At 31.4% G+C, this 18808-nt stretch overlaps 2 protein-coding genes across 2 annotated transcripts; both read left to right on the forward strand.

Moving 5' to 3' along the window:
• The first annotated feature begins 251 nt into the window (after positions 1-251).
• LOC101205564 lies at positions 252-2065 on the forward strand. The gene is made up of 3 exons (XM_004138300.3): positions 252-1274; positions 1391-1468; positions 1592-2065. The coding sequence occupies exons 1-3, from the start codon at positions 528-530 to the stop codon at positions 1604-1606; spliced, it is 840 nt and encodes a 279-aa protein (XP_004138348.1). The 5' UTR covers positions 252-527; the 3' UTR covers positions 1607-2065.
• Positions 2066-15398: 13333 nt separating this feature from the next.
• Positions 15399-16274, forward strand: LOC116404761 (abl interactor homolog). Its single transcript, XM_031888143.1, has one exon. The coding sequence runs from the start codon at positions 15399-15401 to the stop codon at positions 16272-16274; it is 876 nt and encodes a 291-aa protein (XP_031744003.1).
• Positions 16275-18808: the final 2534 nt, after the last annotated feature.

The raw sequence follows: 18808 nt of genomic DNA on the forward strand, positions 1-18808 counted from the left end.
TAGAGAGGAAATGTAATATTATTAAAATTGTGATGAACAGCAACGAAAGGCAGTTATTATTAAAAATTTGAGGGACTTTGGGGGATTAAAAATGTAATTTTCGGAACTGTTGATTTAATAAGAAAGTTGATAGAAATTTAGGGCGAAACTTATAGTTTAATCTTTGAGGAAGATTAAAATAGAAGAGAAAGTGAGAATAGGAATAGACGGAATTACCCCTATGTCCGAACGTTAAAACCATCGGCTCCGTTTTTTATTTCTCTCAACCGGTATAAACTTGGTGTTTTTATTTTCCGGCCATATTCTGTGAGAGCGGCCAAAGAAAGCAACGAAGGAAGAAAAACAGCCCTCAACCACTCTCTCTTTCTCTCTCTCTACAAACCTCCGATACTTCTTTTTCTTCCTCTTAAAGTTTCCCTAAAAATCCCAGTTAATTCAGTCCTCTGGAAATCCGGCAATCGGTGGTTCTGAATCTCCGTTAAATGGTGTGTGCGAACGTCTCTTGAAACGACGAGCGGAACTAGTCGATGAGAATGCGGTCCAAGAGATCGAAGCCTCTTCACAATTTCATGTTACCTTGTTTGAAGTGGGGGAGTCAGAAGCACTTGAGGTGCATGAAGGTGAATTCTAATGGCGTACAGGTCTCCGGCGTCTATCGTCAATCTCACTCCTCGAGATCGGAGGAGTCTACCGAGAGTAGGAGTCGAGAATCAGGGTTGGAGATGCGGATGTTCTTGAAGGATTTGGAGATGAGACCGAAGGTTTCGAAATCGAGAATCAAGAAAACTGACGACGACGGGATCGAGGCGGTCCGTGAGAAGCTTATGTTTGATCTGAAAACGGCGGCCGATAAAATGAAAGAGGCGATTTTAAGTAAAGAGGCGGCGGTGGCTGGTGAAGAGGCGGATGGGAAGAAGAACGATTCTGCCGGAATGGAAGAGACGGCGGCGGCTGTTGCGTTATCGATGGCGGAGGCCAGACCGTGGAATCTAAGGACGAGGAGAGCCGCTTGCAAGGCTCCTCCTAATGTTGACGGTGGCGGAAGTAAGAACTTGAAGATTGACGAGAAGAAATCGAATTACGAATCCACGTTGCGAAGCGACGGTGGTGCCAAGTCGCCAAGGCTGAAAATTGGGCCGGAGAAGAAGAAGAAGGTGAAATTGGTAGTGCCGCTATCGAAGAGAGAGATCGATGAGGATTTCATGGAAATGGTGGGACTCAGACCACCGAGGCGGCCCAAGAAGAGGACCAGAATCGTTCAAAAGCAATTAGATGTAAGTTCGTTCAAATTCCCCTTATTCCTAGTCAAGTTTCGAACTCCAATCTGCTTCTAGATTTCTTTTTTTCTTAGAAATTTGAGAATCAACGATTAATCTGTACTATTGTACAGACGCTTTTTCCTGGGTTATGGCTATCGGAGATCACGGCTGACTTGTATAAGGTCTCTGAATTACCTGAAAACGGCAAGGTAGGGGTTTCGCTCTGTTGATAAAGATCCTTTTTCTAATGTTTAATTAGTTGATTGAGGTATCAAATTCTTGTGGATTCTGATATTGTAGATTATTGTTCTTCAATTTCTGTTGTTCCACAGGTAACGAAGTCTTAAAGTTTTACTTCTTTGTGAAGATTCAAACACTATTTTCTCATTCATGTGCTGACTCCCGAATTATTCATGCGGTTGATTGGTGACCATGCTCTGTGCCTTGGGAGTTTGGTATCAACCACTGTTGAATCTCACCCAATAGCTTGGCGGTGTACGGTCTTCCTATACTTTCAAATGCTAATTTTTGTTCATAAATTAATTTGATTTCACTTTTGCTAGTCGTCGGAATAATTCACAAAGATTAGGATTGGTGGAATTTGGAATTGGATAAAAGGACATTTTCTTCAATGATCTTGAGTGATATATGGTGTCTTGTGAAAAACCCTGGTCAAGAAATGTCATGATGTGAGAATATCAGATAGGTGTTGAATATTGATGCACATTCATGTAGTTACTTACAGAATAGATTGTGATTCAATCAATTTCTATTAGAAATATCACAAATGTTGAGTTAACCGATCATTTCTTGTCTTCATTGAACTCTTTGTTTCAGTTGAATGCCTTCTTTAAGCTCTAGGAAATAGTTTTCTTGCACAACCGTAGTTTGAAGATGCAGTATGTTATGTTGTTCCATTACATTGAGAATATCTGAAATAGAGCTTAAACTTCAACTTTGTTTCAGATTAATGGTTTTCTATTTCTTCAATCTCACCTCTATCTTCTTAAAACTTGTGAGGAGCTAGTGAGATTTCCTTGACGAGTCAGCCCCACCGGAGAGTGAGTCCACCTCCACAGATAAATTAAACTTTCTCCAAGTTGGTTTAACCATGAAACCAACCAATCCAACCCTCATGCTGGATTTACCTTGTCTTGTACATCAGTGAACTCAAAAAAGTTGTAGGGAAGAATCCTCAGAGCAAAACTTCATCGATAGTAGTTAGTCGAAGTGATGCAGTAGTGTAGCAACTCCCCTTTCGGATAACATTAACGAAGACCCCTCCGATCCTCGGTTGTGGTGTGGTGCATCTTCTTCTGCTGTTTCTAGCATACACCAATAATGTACATCTGTTGTTCTCCATCCTGTTTGCTGTGATCAAATGACTCTAAAAGCAACCCAAAAATGTTTCTAAAAGCAATCCAAAATTGACTTTGAAAGCAATCCATACATTAGGATAGATAGAGCAATGAGCAATGAGCAATGTTCACTTCAATTTGGGTTTCTACTTCAACATATTCTTAACCCTGAAAGTCTTCTTTTGACTATGTCTTGTGGTTTTCTTTTACTTAGAAAGGGCTAAGGAGGAAACTTCTGAGACTTCGTCGCCGGCTAATCTGATCTCTTTTAGTTTTTCTTTTTCCTTTTCGTTAGGCAAAATAAAAAAAGATGAGAGAGATAAAATGAGGTATAATATGTTGGAATTGTGAATGGAATGATTTGATGGTTGACCATTTTTAAAAGTTGTGAATACGAGAAGAAGAAGAGATGTACTCTATTTATAGCCATTACAAACTAATCTAAATTATAATCTTAATTAATAAAAGAAACTAATCATAATTCTAGTATATTAAGAATTAGATCATAATACGCCGTTACGTCATTCTATCCTTTTTAAAAAAACATGACGGAAAAATAAATAAAAAAAGGAAGCCACTTGAACAGAAGCATCTTGTAAAATTATATTCAATTTTCATGATTAAGCCAATAAATCTAAGGACTAATTTGTTGGCACAAACTCCAATTTAAATTTTGGAAAGAATTTCAGAGTCGATTCCAGCCGAGATTGATAAAAAAACAAAATTATGACCGATAAAAATAAAATTATGAGTTCTTGGAAATGTTTTGAATGCACACTTTCAGTTATCTCTCCTAATAAATGTTGGATTTTCTTGATTTTTTGATTTCTTTAAAAGCTTTATAGTTGATGTACAAATTAGGTGTCCTTAAATAACCTTCTTCTTCATAATTGTTGTACGATCGATTCTTGAATTTTCTTGCATATTTCTCTGTCTTTCTTGTTTGTTCTCTATAATAATTTGTCCCAAAGTGTAGTAATTCTTCTAAATAATTTCATTCTTGCAAAATCTTTGGGTTTTATTTTATTTTATTTAAAAAAAATTTAGGGGTACCATTTTTTTTTCGTGTTGTTTCACGAATACAACTCACAAAACTCAAATACCAAAATTGATGTATACCAAATGAGATAATTTTATTGATGTTTAAAATTCATACTCTGTTTATAACAAAAACAAACTAATCTTAATTCTAATTAATAAAAGTAACTAATCTTATTGTTAATTAACAAAAGAAACTAATCTTATTGTTAATTAGCCAAAGAAACTAATCATAGTCTGAATTTGACCGTAATACTTTTATTTCTAATGCATAGTTTAATATCTCAAATGGGCCTCTAAAACTTGAGCATAGTCTGCATAGGATAAAAATAAATAAGGTAACACCTAAGATTAAAAATTCTTATGTAGGGGAAGTACAAGCAAGTTTCTATTTTAAATATTTTACCCTGTTTCTCTTCCTAACAATAATAATTAATCAAATATAAAACATATTTCCACCAATTTTTTTCTGTCCTTTATCCTCATGGATGGGTTATGTTTACTTCTTATAGTTTGGGTTTAGGTTTAGGTTTCATCCCTATATTTTTTATAAAATAAATTTTTAAAAAGATATTTGTTTTAATAGTTTGTGGATAGACTTTGGTTGGCATTGTTTTAAATTTTTAGTTTTAAATGTAATTTAACTGTAAATTCTTTAAAAAAAAGTAAAACCAAGTTGTTATAGTTTTTTTATTTATTTTAATTATAGTAGGAGTGGAATTCAAACCTCTAATCTTATAAATGTTCCATCTTGAAATTGACGGATTTAATAAATCATCATCATATCTCATAGTGTTACAGGAAGAATGTAATAAAGTGAAATTGAGACTCTACAACTTTTCTCTTTTTCTCCATTTGAAACTAATTTAAGTTGATGACATGAGGAATTCCCCAGAAAGTTTTTTGGAAAGTAAAGGTGGTCTTGGAAAGGGTTAATAGTAAAGCTAATGAAGCTATCAATCAAGTGGGGTTATAAATAAGATAAAAGAAGAAAAAGAAGAGCAAAATTTTGGTGGCTTTTTCTAAAATACATGATTTGTTTGAAATTGGTAAAAAGATGGGAAGAAAAAGTTGCTCAAACTTTTCTATCATGTTTTGCTCCATTCTACAATGATTTTATTGAATTAAATGATGTTTTGAAATATTTTTTATATTTTAAAATATTTTTGAAACTGTTGGTATTTAAGATAATTTTTCTTTTTATTAGACAATATCTTACCTTTTTTTAATTTATAAGTAAAATTGATTTTTCAATCCATTCAAGAACTAAAAATTATTAAAAATTTAAAGTGCATAAACTAAATTATTCTTTACCAAAAGTGTTCTTTCATTTTATTTTTCAATATTTGTTTCAAATATATGTTCACTTCAAGAAAATAAATCAAGAAACAAATAAGAACCAAAAAGTTATTTTAAAAAATGAAACATGTCAAAACATTAAATATTTCACCAATTTGGAAGGAAATTTGAAAACAAGAAATTTAATGAAAATTAAGTTGAATTTTATGTTTTCGAAGATGCTTTTGGAAGCAAATTCAAAAACTAGATTATAACTTAAACTATATTAAATGTGTAGACACTATAACTATAACCATAAACCATAATATTAGTTGTAGTTATGTACAAAATACTAAGTTGAACATGCCTTATATGAAAATTTTGTACAATTATTGTTTTGTAATATTTTTAGGACATTATACAATACATATTTTATTTTTTTTAAAAGATGAATTAAAGTTATAACATCACATACTATATTTCTAGGAGTTTTTACGGCGTTTTTTCAAAATTAGAAAAAAATGATAAACTATTTACACTCCATAGAACAAAACCACTAAAAGATAAAATTAATTACACTTGATTTTTTTATAAAGTGTAAATATTTTGCCAAATGTTCTATTTTTTTTTTACTATTTTCCTGTTTTTTAATCTTTATTTAATATAATTCAACATTTTAAAATTTAAAATCCAAAATTTGGTTACAAAAAAACATATAAAAATTGTTTTTTTTAAAAAAATATAACAAATCGGCAAAATATTTACAGTATATAGAACAATTTTGAAAATGGATAAAACTCACAGACCCATAATGGAAAATATAAAAAATGCTCGAGTCAACACGTGATTAATCGATCACATGCGTGCGTGTAATTATTTTTTTAAACGACTATGATGCGCGATCATTTAGTTCTTTTTAACGATGAAAAAGCTGCTTCAAATCTTGTTGACCACGCTAAATGACCATGTTGACTCTGGTAGGCTATCGTTTAGATCATATACACACAATTGTGTAGTTCTTTTGAAACGATGAAAAAAGGGATTCAAATCTAAACGATCATGTTGACAATGCTAAAAGATCGTGATAACTAGGTAAGCGATTGTTTAGATTATATCTAAGTGATATTTAAACGATCTTGATATTCTGGAAGAGTAGAGGTAAGAAAGAAAGAGAAGATGAAGAGAGAAAGAAAAAGAATGAATAAACATATAAGAAAGAAAATCTAGATGAGGAGTTAAGAAACCTGGAAGAGAAGATGAACAAATCGTAAATAAGGAAAATAAAGAGAAGTGGCGAATCGTTTGGGGTCTGGAATTTATGAAAATATTTTAACGACTTTATGGTCTTTAATTTGTTTTTGTTACACCGACCATAAATATTTTAGTCTTTTGTTACATTTATGAAAATTAACTGTTTCAAAATTTGGAATTAAAAAATGTGAAAATAGGTTTTAGTAAATATAAATCAAACATATATAATATATATATTACTAATATAGTAAATATGAAAACATAAAAGACTGCCAATCAAATAAGTCCGAAATGATCAAACCTTCCTAAATATGTTTGATTTATATTTACTAAAAAATATAAGAAAGAAAATATATGTATATGTAAATCAAATAATGTAAGATCTAAGTTTTGTTGAACTTTAAATTTTCTTCTTAAAGAAAATCCAGTTAAAATAAGATGAATTTTAATGTAATGGTTAATGTGTAAAAGTAGAATAGATTGTGACATCAATCTCAAGATTTTCTATAATATTTTAAAATCTATGTAAATTAGATATTTAAGTCTCTGTAACTACGTTAAACTAACATAACTCAACTTGCATATAAATGTGTTAGGTACTGGATCATCATACTCTTATTACACACATAAAAAAGAACTATCATCCTCATCACCAAGCACATGCCAACACTACAAGAAAAATAGTCTACGACGAAAATTGTTTTCTGTTGTAAAAAAATCCGTGACAATTATTTATAGTAGTAGAATCGTCTGATATGGAGAGACCATCGATAATAGTTTTAAAAAACGATCACAATAAATATTTTCATAACAGAAAATAAATGTCATTATTTAATATTTTATGACAACAAAAATCTGTAATTATTTAATTATTTATGACAACAAATAACTATCATTATTCAATTTTTTATGACAACAAATAACTCTAATTCTTTGCAAATTGATGACAGTTACAAAATGTCAAGAATTCGTATGATATTACATTTTTTCTGTCAAGGATATTTCAGTCGTGATAGTTTTTATAAAATCAAATGTCATTGTTTCGATGTTGACGACAGTTACAAAATGTTACAAATTCGTATAATATGACATTTTTTTTCTGTCAAATACATTCCAATCGCGACAACTTTTATAAAATCAAATGACATTGTTTCGATATTGATGAAAGTTACAAAATGTCAAGAAATCGTATATTATGATATTTGTTTTCAGTAAAAGATATTTCAATCGTGACAATTTTTATAAAATCAAATGTAATTGTTTTGATATTAGCAATAGTTACAAAATGTCACAAAATCGTATATTACGATATTTTTTTCCTATTAAGGATATGCCAATCGTGACACAATTTTTTAAAAAATTAAATGTCAATGTTGCAATATTGACGAGAGTTAAAAAATATCACAAATTTAACATTTTTTTCTGTTGTATATTCCTCAATTACTACATTTTTTTTTGCAAGAAAATACATTTCCGATTCTTCTTGCTGCTTTGCCACTACACTAACCAGTTCAATCACAAAGTTGTTCTAATACATCACACCCATATGAAAACAAAAAGTAAGCACTTTAATATTCATACACTAGGATTGACTAATAACCACTTTTTGGTAAATGATAGTTTATATACAAAAAGAATAGCAACGACATCTTTAGCTACCAATAAGCCTAAAATAAGTACATTGGAATCAAAATTTTGCTACCAACCATACAAAAAGTCTTAAATCTATCAATTGCTCCAAGTTGGCTTCACTGCTCTAATGGATTCTTCCAAACCTAGTAAGAAAACAAAATCTCATTTTAGAGTATGACTAAATAATATTTCCAAAGAAAACCAATCCACATGTATACAAAAGCAGAAAGTTCGTACACCAAAATCAATTCACCTAGTCATCTCACAAAGGAACATCCTACAAAACTTCCTACCAAACAATCCACAACTAAGTGATACTAATCTCTCACATGCCATAATGGATTTAAAATACTTCAATCAAGTTTGAAACAATTTACAAGTAAATCAAAAACAAAAAGTATACACTCAATTTCAGCCCTGATCCCCTCCCCCATGTAAATTGTCCAATCGACAAAAAGGAAATGAACAAAGAAAACTAAAAATGAAGGAAACATAAACTACAATATGCAATCTCATTTATCAAATTTTAACAGAGGGAACATAAACTACTCCTAGCAGGTCAATATAAACTATATGACTTCACTAATGTTCTTAACATGAAGGGAAAAGATCAAGAAAGAAAATGATGGAATGATTATCTAGTTTGTGCAACCAATCAAAACAAGAAAGAATCTGATTGATCTTCTTAATATGAGGAGGAATGATGAAAATAGAAAATACAAAGATGATTATCTAGTTCTATAGACTAATCAAAACTAGAAAAGGACATTTCTTCAAGCAAAAAATAACCACATATTTGACTCAATATCTTCAAAGCCATCAATGCAATTACATATGTGCAGTATTCTACTGAAGCAAGAATGGTAAAAAGTACAAAAATGAATAATAGCAAACAAATATATCAGTATTGAGCTAAACAAACATATTTGTATCAGAAAAACAAAGCAACAAATCCCCCCGCCCTTGTTTACCCCACCCTCCAGCCTCTCCTAACAATTAAAAGCATACTCTTAACAAATAACTTAATTTGCAAACTCACCATAAAACATGAACTTATTCAAATTTACAGAAAAGGAAAAATGAAAAGGACAAGTCATTAACCATTCTAAAACAAAAGTATTGCCACAAATATATCCATCTTCAAGTGTCAATATAAAAAGGGAGAGGGAATGAAGAGAACAACGTCAATATTATTATAATTATGTTATGCTCTCCAACGTTAACAAAAGTAAATAAATTTTTAACGCATGCATGTCCTGAAATTCCTCTCTTAAAAGAGGCACAATTCTTCATGAACATCATACATCAGAGTAAAAAACTATCTATATTGAAAAAGCTTGTACTATCACAATAAAAACAACTAAAGATGCACGATTCTTCATGAACATCATATATCAGAGTAAAAAACTATCTATATTGAAAAAGCTTGTACTATCACAATAAAAACAACTAATCCCTCCGCCCTTGATTCTCCCACCCTTCCGCCCTTAAAATTTAACCTATTGCTCAATGAAAATTTAAAATAAGGGAATATAAATGAAAACCTATACGTTCACATGTTTTCAATAAACTTTACCGACCGCTCAATAAAGTAATTGCAAACAAAAAGTGATTTTAAGAGAGGTATTTAAACTATTTTGGTTTAAATTATATCACTTTGGTTTCTATACTTTAGAATTTATTTAAATTTTAGTCTATATAATTTTAATTTTTAAATTTTAGTTTGTACTCTTGAGGCTAGGATTATCGATGCGGTTGTTAAGACAAAGAAACCTACCAACGAGATTTATTTATTATACTGAACTTGCAACTATGAACTACAAAGACATAGTATAATTTATGTATTATACTTTACTTGCAACTATGAACTACAGAGACATAGTATAGCGTTAAATTTGGGTCGAACCCAAGGGAATCAAGTTAAAGATGCTTTGGTCAAGAATCAAGAACTCTACTGATGAGAAGGGAGTTTTTTGCACCTAAAATTGCAAGAAAAGAAAATGTGCATGTAAGTTGTGAAATTGTTTTTGGGTTTTTGAAAGATATTAGAACAGGCAACAAAAAAAAAAAAAGATAAGTGTTTTTCTCTCAATGGAAATAGGAAATTCAGGCAACTTTCTATCATAGAATGAAATCAAGAAAAGGGGAACAATTGCAAACTACAACTAATTAGACAATTTGTTGAGATGTGGTTTGGCTAAATATTTAACGAAGAGCATGTGTGGAAAATATAAATGAACAATGGTTCAGCTCAAGTAACAGAACAAATACACACAAATCTTCCTTGAAATGCACAAGTTTTCTTACACTACTAGAAAACTGAAATTTTATGACATTTAATAACGATGACACAACAATATTTATGACATTTATAATTTTACATCGTTAAAGCCCATGTAATGATATGGTCTTTAATCACACATTGAAAAAGATGTCACTAAATGTGCTTATATGACATTTGATTTAATGTGGATAATGAAATCATCTTGACATTTAGCAAATGTCACCGTTAACTAAACTTTGACACAAAGTGATTGTCATTGTTGAGGCCTAAATTGGTTTGTGTTTGTATAATGTTTTTCTAATTGACGACATTTTTATAGTGTGTTTGACGAACATTTAGTAACAACTAATTATGTGTTCATCATACACTTTCTCATAGTAGTTTTGTTGTGTTATATATAATAAAACCTACTTAAGGTTCATTACATTTCAGATCACAATAGGGTTTATTTAGTCACATGTCATTACTTAAATCTAAGCTTTTGTCCTATCAATAACAAAATCTTTTACCCTTTCATTTCTCATACAGTTTAAAGAATGAAGTAATCATATATGTGTAAATTGCTCTATATATATATAATGATCATTAAGAGTTAAATTACATTGAGTAAGCAATATTTGACATAGGTTTTACAAGAATTCGTTGCATAAATCATTACTATGAAATACATGCAAGATATAATTATTAAAACAATTGTGAAAAAAACATAACTATTGCTCCCATACCTTCTATCCTCCAAGAATTCTTCTAAAACCTGTCAGAATGCAGAAAATCAATGCCAAGTACATACCAACTCATGCCAATATTGACGAGTGTAGCAATGTAAGTTTTTATGTATCCATAGTAATTCATTCTTGATACGACTAAAACTTGCACAAAACATGAAGGCCACAACTAAGGACCCCTTTCACAATACAAGAAACACACTCGTCAAGCATTTCTAAAGTAGAATAATACAAAAGTGAAACACATACCTATTGGTCCACCACTAAATCAGTTCCATCACAACAAAAAAATGGTTACTTTCAAATATTATTACTACACTAAATTGTTGTGAGTATTTTGATTAGTCCTTAATACTTATAGTTGGAAGTGTGAATTTAATATACTTTCCTTTAAATTGATATCTTACAACTTTGGCTTTTCTAGCAACTCCAAATAAAGTCAGTAGGTGCACCCATATGTGTCATTATAGCTAAATTGCAACGAATACATACTATATCTAACTTTAACGACAATAAATAAAGTTATCAACCAGACAAGCTACTCAACTAACGTAGGACTACCATAACTTCATAATAGTCATAACACTTCAAGGAATAATCTCAAAAGGATCACTAACCCTTTAAAATGATCTTGAATATCAATAGTTGGTTGTGGCATCTCCACTCCATTGGGTTCACACACGACCTAGCAAAAGAACAAAAATTTGTTTTAGAGTTTAATCCAATACATCACTAAAAGGAGTTTAAATAGTTCATACCACATCACTAAAATGGAGTTTAAAGTTAGTTCATGAAAACACGTACAACTTTAGTAGCAAAAATTGAAACTTTTAACTTTTCCCTCAACTTTGGAAAATAAGCAAGAAAAAATAGTAAAAAAAATAGTGATGTAAGAGAACACATACCTTGAGGTTCTTCAAGCCCTAACAAAGAAAAAAAAGAATAAAAAGATGTATAATCAATTAACAAGAAAGATTGTTTTCCGATTTGAACCGAGCTCACTATGTCTTTCACGCTATTCCAATGAAAACTATGAAAAAAAGTTTCTAAAAAGGGTCAACATGCCACTTGCAATCTTGAAACAAACTAAGAGTGCCTATAAAGTGACACTTTCAATCTTAGGACAAATCAACAAAAATGATGTAAGAAAACATACCTTAAGATTTTTCCATCATTCCAACTACCATTTTTATCTTTTGGGGAGCTTTCCTTGCGTGATGTTTAGGTTCATCGCCTAGGGTTGTTAGCTGCTTGGCACGATCCATCGCCTTGTCTTTACACGAGATGTCTCGTGCGAATTGCTCTTTTTTGCTTTTGTCCCACTTGTCCTGCATTTAGACATGGTAAACGCGTAAAACAATAACTACATTTATGTGAGCCTTATTTCTAAGTATTTATACTTTTACAACATAAGTTATGTGTTCTAAGCATTAAGGGTGAAATCGGGTTGGGTTGGGTTGGGAGACATTCTCAACTCAACCCATATTTTTGGGTTATTTGAGTTGGCAACCCGAATAACCCGAATTTAGTTTCTAACCCAACCTAACCCAACCCGTAAAATATGGATTGAGTTGTCTAATTGTATATATATATATTTTTCCGTTTTCTAGTTTCTAATGGTTATAAATGTTTGAAATTGTTACATTTAAATTTCAAACATACATAATTCAAACATTCATACAATAAATTCAAGATTTATATACCTTTAATTTGTTTTTTATTAAAATAATATTTATTTATTTATATATTATATTAATTTGGGTAGTCCGGGTTATTCGTGTTCAACCCATATTTGTACACCCCTACTAAGCATCCCTTAGGCATTTTAATTCCCATTATTGTACTAAAACGGGCTATAATAACGATCATTTATGCTCGTTATCACTAGCATATAGAAAAACTGAGACAAATTTTATGATTGAAGCTCATAGTTTCCCATTTTCCTTGCATCCAGGTAGTACAAAGATGCACCAAGACCTGAAACAAGTTTACTGGTGGTGTAATATGAAGAGAGAGGTGACAGGTTTTGTTAGTGAATGTTTCGTGTGTCAACATGTTAAAAGATCGAGACAGAAACCAGTAGGTTTGTTGCAACAACCTTTGAGTGTGCCAGAGTGGAAGTGGAAGAATGTGTCGATGGACTTTATTACATAACTTCCTTAGACCCTAAAGGGTTATACAGTAATTTGGGTTATTGTTGACAGGCTCACGAAATCAGCACATTTCATCATAGAGAAATCTACTTATACTATTAGTAAGTAAACATAGTTGTATCTGACTAACATAGTGAGACTACATGGAGTGCCCATATCGATTATCTCTAATAGAGATACTCGTTTAACTTTTAGGTTGTGGAAAAGACTTTAGGCTGTCATGGGGACGAGGTTAAATTTCAATATGACTTTTCACCCACATACTGATGGTCAAACTAAGCATTTGAACCAAATTTTGGAGGATATTTTGCAAGCTTATGCATTGGAGTTTCCAAGAAGTTGGGACTCTCACGTGCATTTGATGGAATTCGCCTATAATAAAGTTTTTAGGCTACCATTGGGATGACAACTTTTGAGGCCCTATATGGTAAGTGTTGCAAATCCTCTGCTTGTTGGGATAAGGTTGATGGGCAGATATTGACTGGTCATGACTTAGTTTAGTCTACTAACAAGGATATAAAGAAGATTAGAGCATGTATGCAAATAACATAGAGTAGACAAAAAGTTATGCTGATGTAAGACGAAAAGATCTTGAGTTTCATTTGGGAGATAAGGTGTTCTAGAAAGTGGCACTTATGAAGAGTGTTCTCAATTAAAAAAGAAGGGGAATTGAGTCCTTATTTGGTTCAACTGTTTTGAGATACTAGAGTGAATTAGCGGTGGCATACCGTTTGGCATTGTCACCTTCACTCTTTGTTGTTCACAATGTTTTTCATGTTTCGAAATTGAGAGAGTACGTACGTGGCAAATTCATCTCATGTAGTGGACTACGAACCATTTGAAATTGATGAGAATTTGAGCTACGAAGAGCAACTAGTTGAGATTTTGGCTAGAGAGGTAAAGATACTTCATAACAGAAGGATTGCATTAGCAAAAGCTTTATGGCGAAATCATCAAGTTGAAGACCCTATATGAAACAGAGAATATGACATGAGAGCTCGTTACCTAGAGTTGTTTGAGGATTACAACTTTTAAGGATGAAAGTTCCCTAAAAGGGGCAGAATGTAACGCCCCAAATTTTGAGGTATTTTCTCAACCTAATTGTCATATTTTATTAATATTTATTTTTTTTTATGTTAATTTATTGAAGTTTTGTGAGAAAGAGAAAAGTTGATTTTATAAATGAGAAAACAAAAAGGAAAAGGAAAGGAAAATTTGATCATATTTATAATAATATAATAAAATATTATTATTTTAATAGGACTTCGAAAAGGGTGCTCTCCATTCACTATTCATCTTCTTCTTCCTCCATCACAATTAAAACCTAGTCGCTGCCACTGCGCGATTTTCTTCTTCGTCGTTGTCCGTTCACCACACCTCCAACCTTCGCTCCCCTCAGATGAAGTCGTCGAAAGTTGTATATTATACACGAATTCGAAAGCACAACCGAGTTTTTCTCTTCCATTTGTAACAGTCTATGTCCGAGTCACACTCTTCTCCGTTTGCTCACGTCATAGCCTCTTTGAAGCCACCATCGTCCAAATTAGTCTCCAGTAGCCAGACGAAAGTTCTTCGTCCGTGTGCCTCTTTTCCATTTCGTGCTGTCGCGTTTTGTTGTCCTCATAAGCTTTCTGGGTATTGTACAATGGTATGTTATACAAAAAAAAAAAAAAACGTGTAATTGATTTGAGCATTTCATTATACCCACTTACATTAATTACAATAATCAAATCGAAGTTAATAAATAAAGTGATTATAAACAAAAGATGTTACAAAATTGTATACAATTTAATGAACATTTAATTTAAAATATTTCACTATTTTCACTTAATTTGAAATAGAAATGTAACTCAATAATTGTAATAGAAGAGTTACACTCTTCAATAAAGACATCCTATATGAAATTTGAAGACTAGAGTATAAGCATCACCCTTAATTATAATGTTATAATGTTATGTTTAAATCTTTTAAAATAAAATATAAAACAATTATTTAATTTAAATGCATTAAAATTATATATACATTAATCTTTTTCTGTCTAATTGCTCCAAATTAGTATATACATCCATTACCATTTTCTAGATCACGCATTTTTACCGATTAATGCTTCATTTACACAAAACCATCAAATTTATAGAATTTTAAAGTTGGATGGCAACTCTTACCTTAAAACAGGAAATTCAACTAAGAAGATTATTGCTAGTTTGGATTGTTAGTTTTATTCTAAATATTCTTACCAACAAGGTTATTGGTATAACAAATTCTGTGTTTTCTTGCTTGTATATAACTAAAACGTTTCTTTTAGGTGTTATGCCAAATTTAACCTTAAATTTTATTGAAAAACAATCCCTATATAAAGAGAGGAAATAGAAGAAAAAGAGAAAACACATTCCACAAAAATGGTATCAATTTGTTCTAATATGGCCTTTAGAACTTGTGTTCTTGTACTCCTTGGCTTGCTCTATCAAACAAATGGTATAAATTTGTTTGAAGTCAATGAAGACAACTCTGTTTTTGAAAATGAATTTAAGGCGCATGTTATAATTCATCCAAAACAACATATTCGTTTCTCACGCACGAAATCTAAGAGAATACCTGATTTTGATACACATTCCGGTTTTGGAATACTGTCAAAAGACATTCGTATTCCTCCATTTGGGCCAAGTCAAAGATCATCAGACTCTACACCTCCACCATCCATTGTTTTACATAAAGAGTCTAGGATGAACTTTGGGATATTACTGAAAGGTGTGCGTACTCATTCATCTGGGTCAAGTCAAAGATTTTCAGACTCTCCACCTTCACCTCCACCATCTATTGTTTTACATAAAGAGCCTAGGATTAAATTTGGGATACTACCGAAAGGTGTGCCTACTCATTCATCTGGGCCAAGTCGAAGATTTTCAGACTCTCCACCTCCACCTCCGCCATCCATTGTTTTACATAAAGAGTCTAGAATGAACTTTGGGATATTACCGAAAGGTGTGTCTACTCATTCATCTGGGCCAAGTCGAAGATTTTCAGACTCTCCACCTCTACCTCCACCATCCATTGTTTTACATAAGAAATCTGGGATTAGCTTTGGGATATTATCGAAAGGTGTGCATATTCTTTCATCTGGACCAAGTGAAAGATTTTCAGACTCTCCACCTCCACCTCCCCCATCCATTGTTTTACATAAGAAATCTGGGATTAGCTTTGGGATATTACCGAAAGGTGTGCGTATTCCTCCATCTGGACCAAGTCCAAGATTTGCAGACTCTCCTCCTTCTAACCCTTCCATTGTTTTGCATTAAGATCAATTTTGGAAAATGTTACCAAAAGGTCTACGCATTTCACCATTAGGAGCGACTAAAAGAACCTCAAACTTTCCACCTCTACATGCTCCTTCTGTTATTTAAAAGAAAGAACTAGTATATGAGTATTTCATCAACCTAATCTCCCCTTGATTGGGGGTTCTTGTTACTGCTTTAAATACAAATGTTGTGGTTGTAATTTAAGTTGTATTGAAAAATGGTCAACTCCATTATTAATAAATATCATATAATTGAACAAGTCTCTCTCTTCCATCTCAGCCTTAAATATATTTACTTATATTTTCTTTATGAGTTCCGTGGCTTCAGTTTTATATGTGAATGTTCTAAAATTCTTAAATGACAATTTTATTGTTTCTCATTCTCATTCCATTTTCTTTTGAAAATATTTTCATTCCATAGTCTACTCCTCAACCCCTCTAATTGAAGATAAGAATATTTCCATTCATATATAATACATAGCATTTATTATTATTATTATCACTATCATTTTCAATTATTTTCATATGTATGAATTCGTTTAAATGTCAAATATCAAAATCAAAATAAAATTAGGGCTCATTTAAAAAATATAACAAAGCGACAAAATATTTATACTCTATAAAACAGATTCGAAAATGGAAAAGGTCTACAAGCCCATGATGAAAAATATAAAAAATACCCCGTGATTAATTGTTCAATCGCGCGCCTAATATATTTGGTACACGGTTGTTTAGATTTTGCTATCCTTTGGTACACGATCGTTTAGATTTGGTAGACAAATCTAAACAATTCAAGATTATTCTTGGGTACACGATCCTTTAGATTTTGTACACAATAATTTAGATTTGGTATCGTGTACCAATATCCCAACGATTTTCTCAAGATCTTTTATATTTGTTAGATTTGGTTCTAGAAAAAACTAAACGTGTACCAATATCCAACGATTTTTATTTAATGTCGTGTACCAAAGATCTTTTATGTTTGGTACACGATCTTGAATAACCAAATAACAGTTTGAAAAAAATAAAAGAAAAATAGATCTTTTATATTTAGTATACGATTTTGAACCAAATAAAAGTTTGAAGAAAAAAAAGAATTTGCAGAAGAAGTAGAGAAGAATACGATGGAAAGGAAAAGAAAAATCGGAGAAGAAGAAAGAGAGAAAAGAAAATTGAAAGGAAGGGAAACCTGAAATATCTAAAAGAATGGTTAGGTTCATGTGCTTTTCGATTTCGTTACACCGATCGTAAATATTTTAGTGTTTTGTTATGTTTATGAAAATTATTTCGTAAAATTTATTATAAAAATATTGTTAATTTTCATATATATAAAAAACTGACAAAATATTTATGTTATGTGTAACAAAATAAAAAGACCCATGAAGCTGTGCATTTTCTTAAAATATTATTTCATGTTTCCCATTCATTTTCATCATTTTTAACTGGCTAAACTCTTTTAGATCGAGTTAATCAATTTTCACTAATTAACGAGTTATTCCACTAAATTTTTGTAGTTGCACTCTCCTCAATAAAGATATATTTGTGTCTATGTGATATAACCATGATAACTAAGTTAATTCTTCACATATTGTTCGTAACCTTAGTTGAGTAAAATTACCGTTTTACTCTCAGATTACAACTTGCTCCTTAAGTCCCACTTGTAACACCCCGAATTTTGAGGTATTTCTCACAGTTTATCTTGCGATTTTCTTATTTAAAATAATCTTGGGTGTTTTGTTGTTAAAGTTGGTATGGGGGAGAGAGTTTATTTATGGGAGTAAACAAAATGTTTTTTTTAAAAAGAAAATAGAAAAGTACTGATAAATTGATATAATAATAATAATAATATATTTTTATTTTTATTTATTTTTTTTAACAGGGGGAGAAGCTAAATGATTGATTGAAGAACGTTGAAGATGCATGCTTGACAAATGGAAAAAAATGCCTGACAAATGGAACAAATGAGGAAGATGATTTAGGAGATGAGTCGGCCACATAAAGGAGCTTGAACACTTGCAGTACGTATTTTTTAACTTTTAAGTTGTTTAATTTGTTATCGACGGTATATAAATTTACTTTCATGTCATTGTATGTGTGGATTTGTTCGAAGATGGCGTCTGCGGCAACTAGGAGATGTTGTACTTTTTTTCTTTTATATGTAATTGTTTGAATAGTTGAATTTAGTTTCTAATTATATAAATTATAATTTGGTATTTTAATAATTTTATTAATTTTGTGTTGGTTGTTTTTCAGAATTTTATTGAATTTAAATTGAACCGAAACCAAAAAGAGTACTTCATGATAAAAAAAGGGTGAACATAATAATTGGAAAAAGAAATTATATTAAAATTATCTACTGATACATTAAAGGTGACGAGAATGATGACCTTCTTCTGATTTTATAAGTAACATGTCAGGACAACCGTCCCCGATGCCGTGTTGGAAATACCTTTCTCCTGACGCAGAGATGAGACGTCAAAAATTCTCCTATTGCCGACATGCTCTGTTTGTCAGCATTTCCAGCATCAGGAGTAA

Source organism: Cucumis sativus, chromosome 6, assembly GCF_000004075.3.
Source record: "Cucumis sativus cultivar 9930 chromosome 6, Cucumber_9930_V3, whole genome shotgun sequence".
Lineage (NCBI taxonomy): Eukaryota > Viridiplantae > Streptophyta > Magnoliopsida > Cucurbitales > Cucurbitaceae > Cucumis > Cucumis sativus.

What these genes read in the sequence shown, in the direction of transcription:
- LOC116404761 (XM_031888143.1), top strand. Translation starts at nt 15,399, where the DNA reads ATGGCCTTTAGAACTTGTGTTCTTGTACTCCTTGGCTTGCTCTATCAA.
- LOC101205564 (XM_004138300.3), top strand. Translation starts at nt 528, where the DNA reads ATGAGAATGCGGTCCAAGAGATCGAAGCCTCTTCACAATTTCATGTTA. An exon ending in TCGTTCAAAAGCAATTAGAT is followed by an intron (nt 1,275 to 1,390) that starts GTAAGTTCGTTC and finishes ACTATTGTACAG; the next exon opens with ACGCTTTTTCCTGGGTTATG.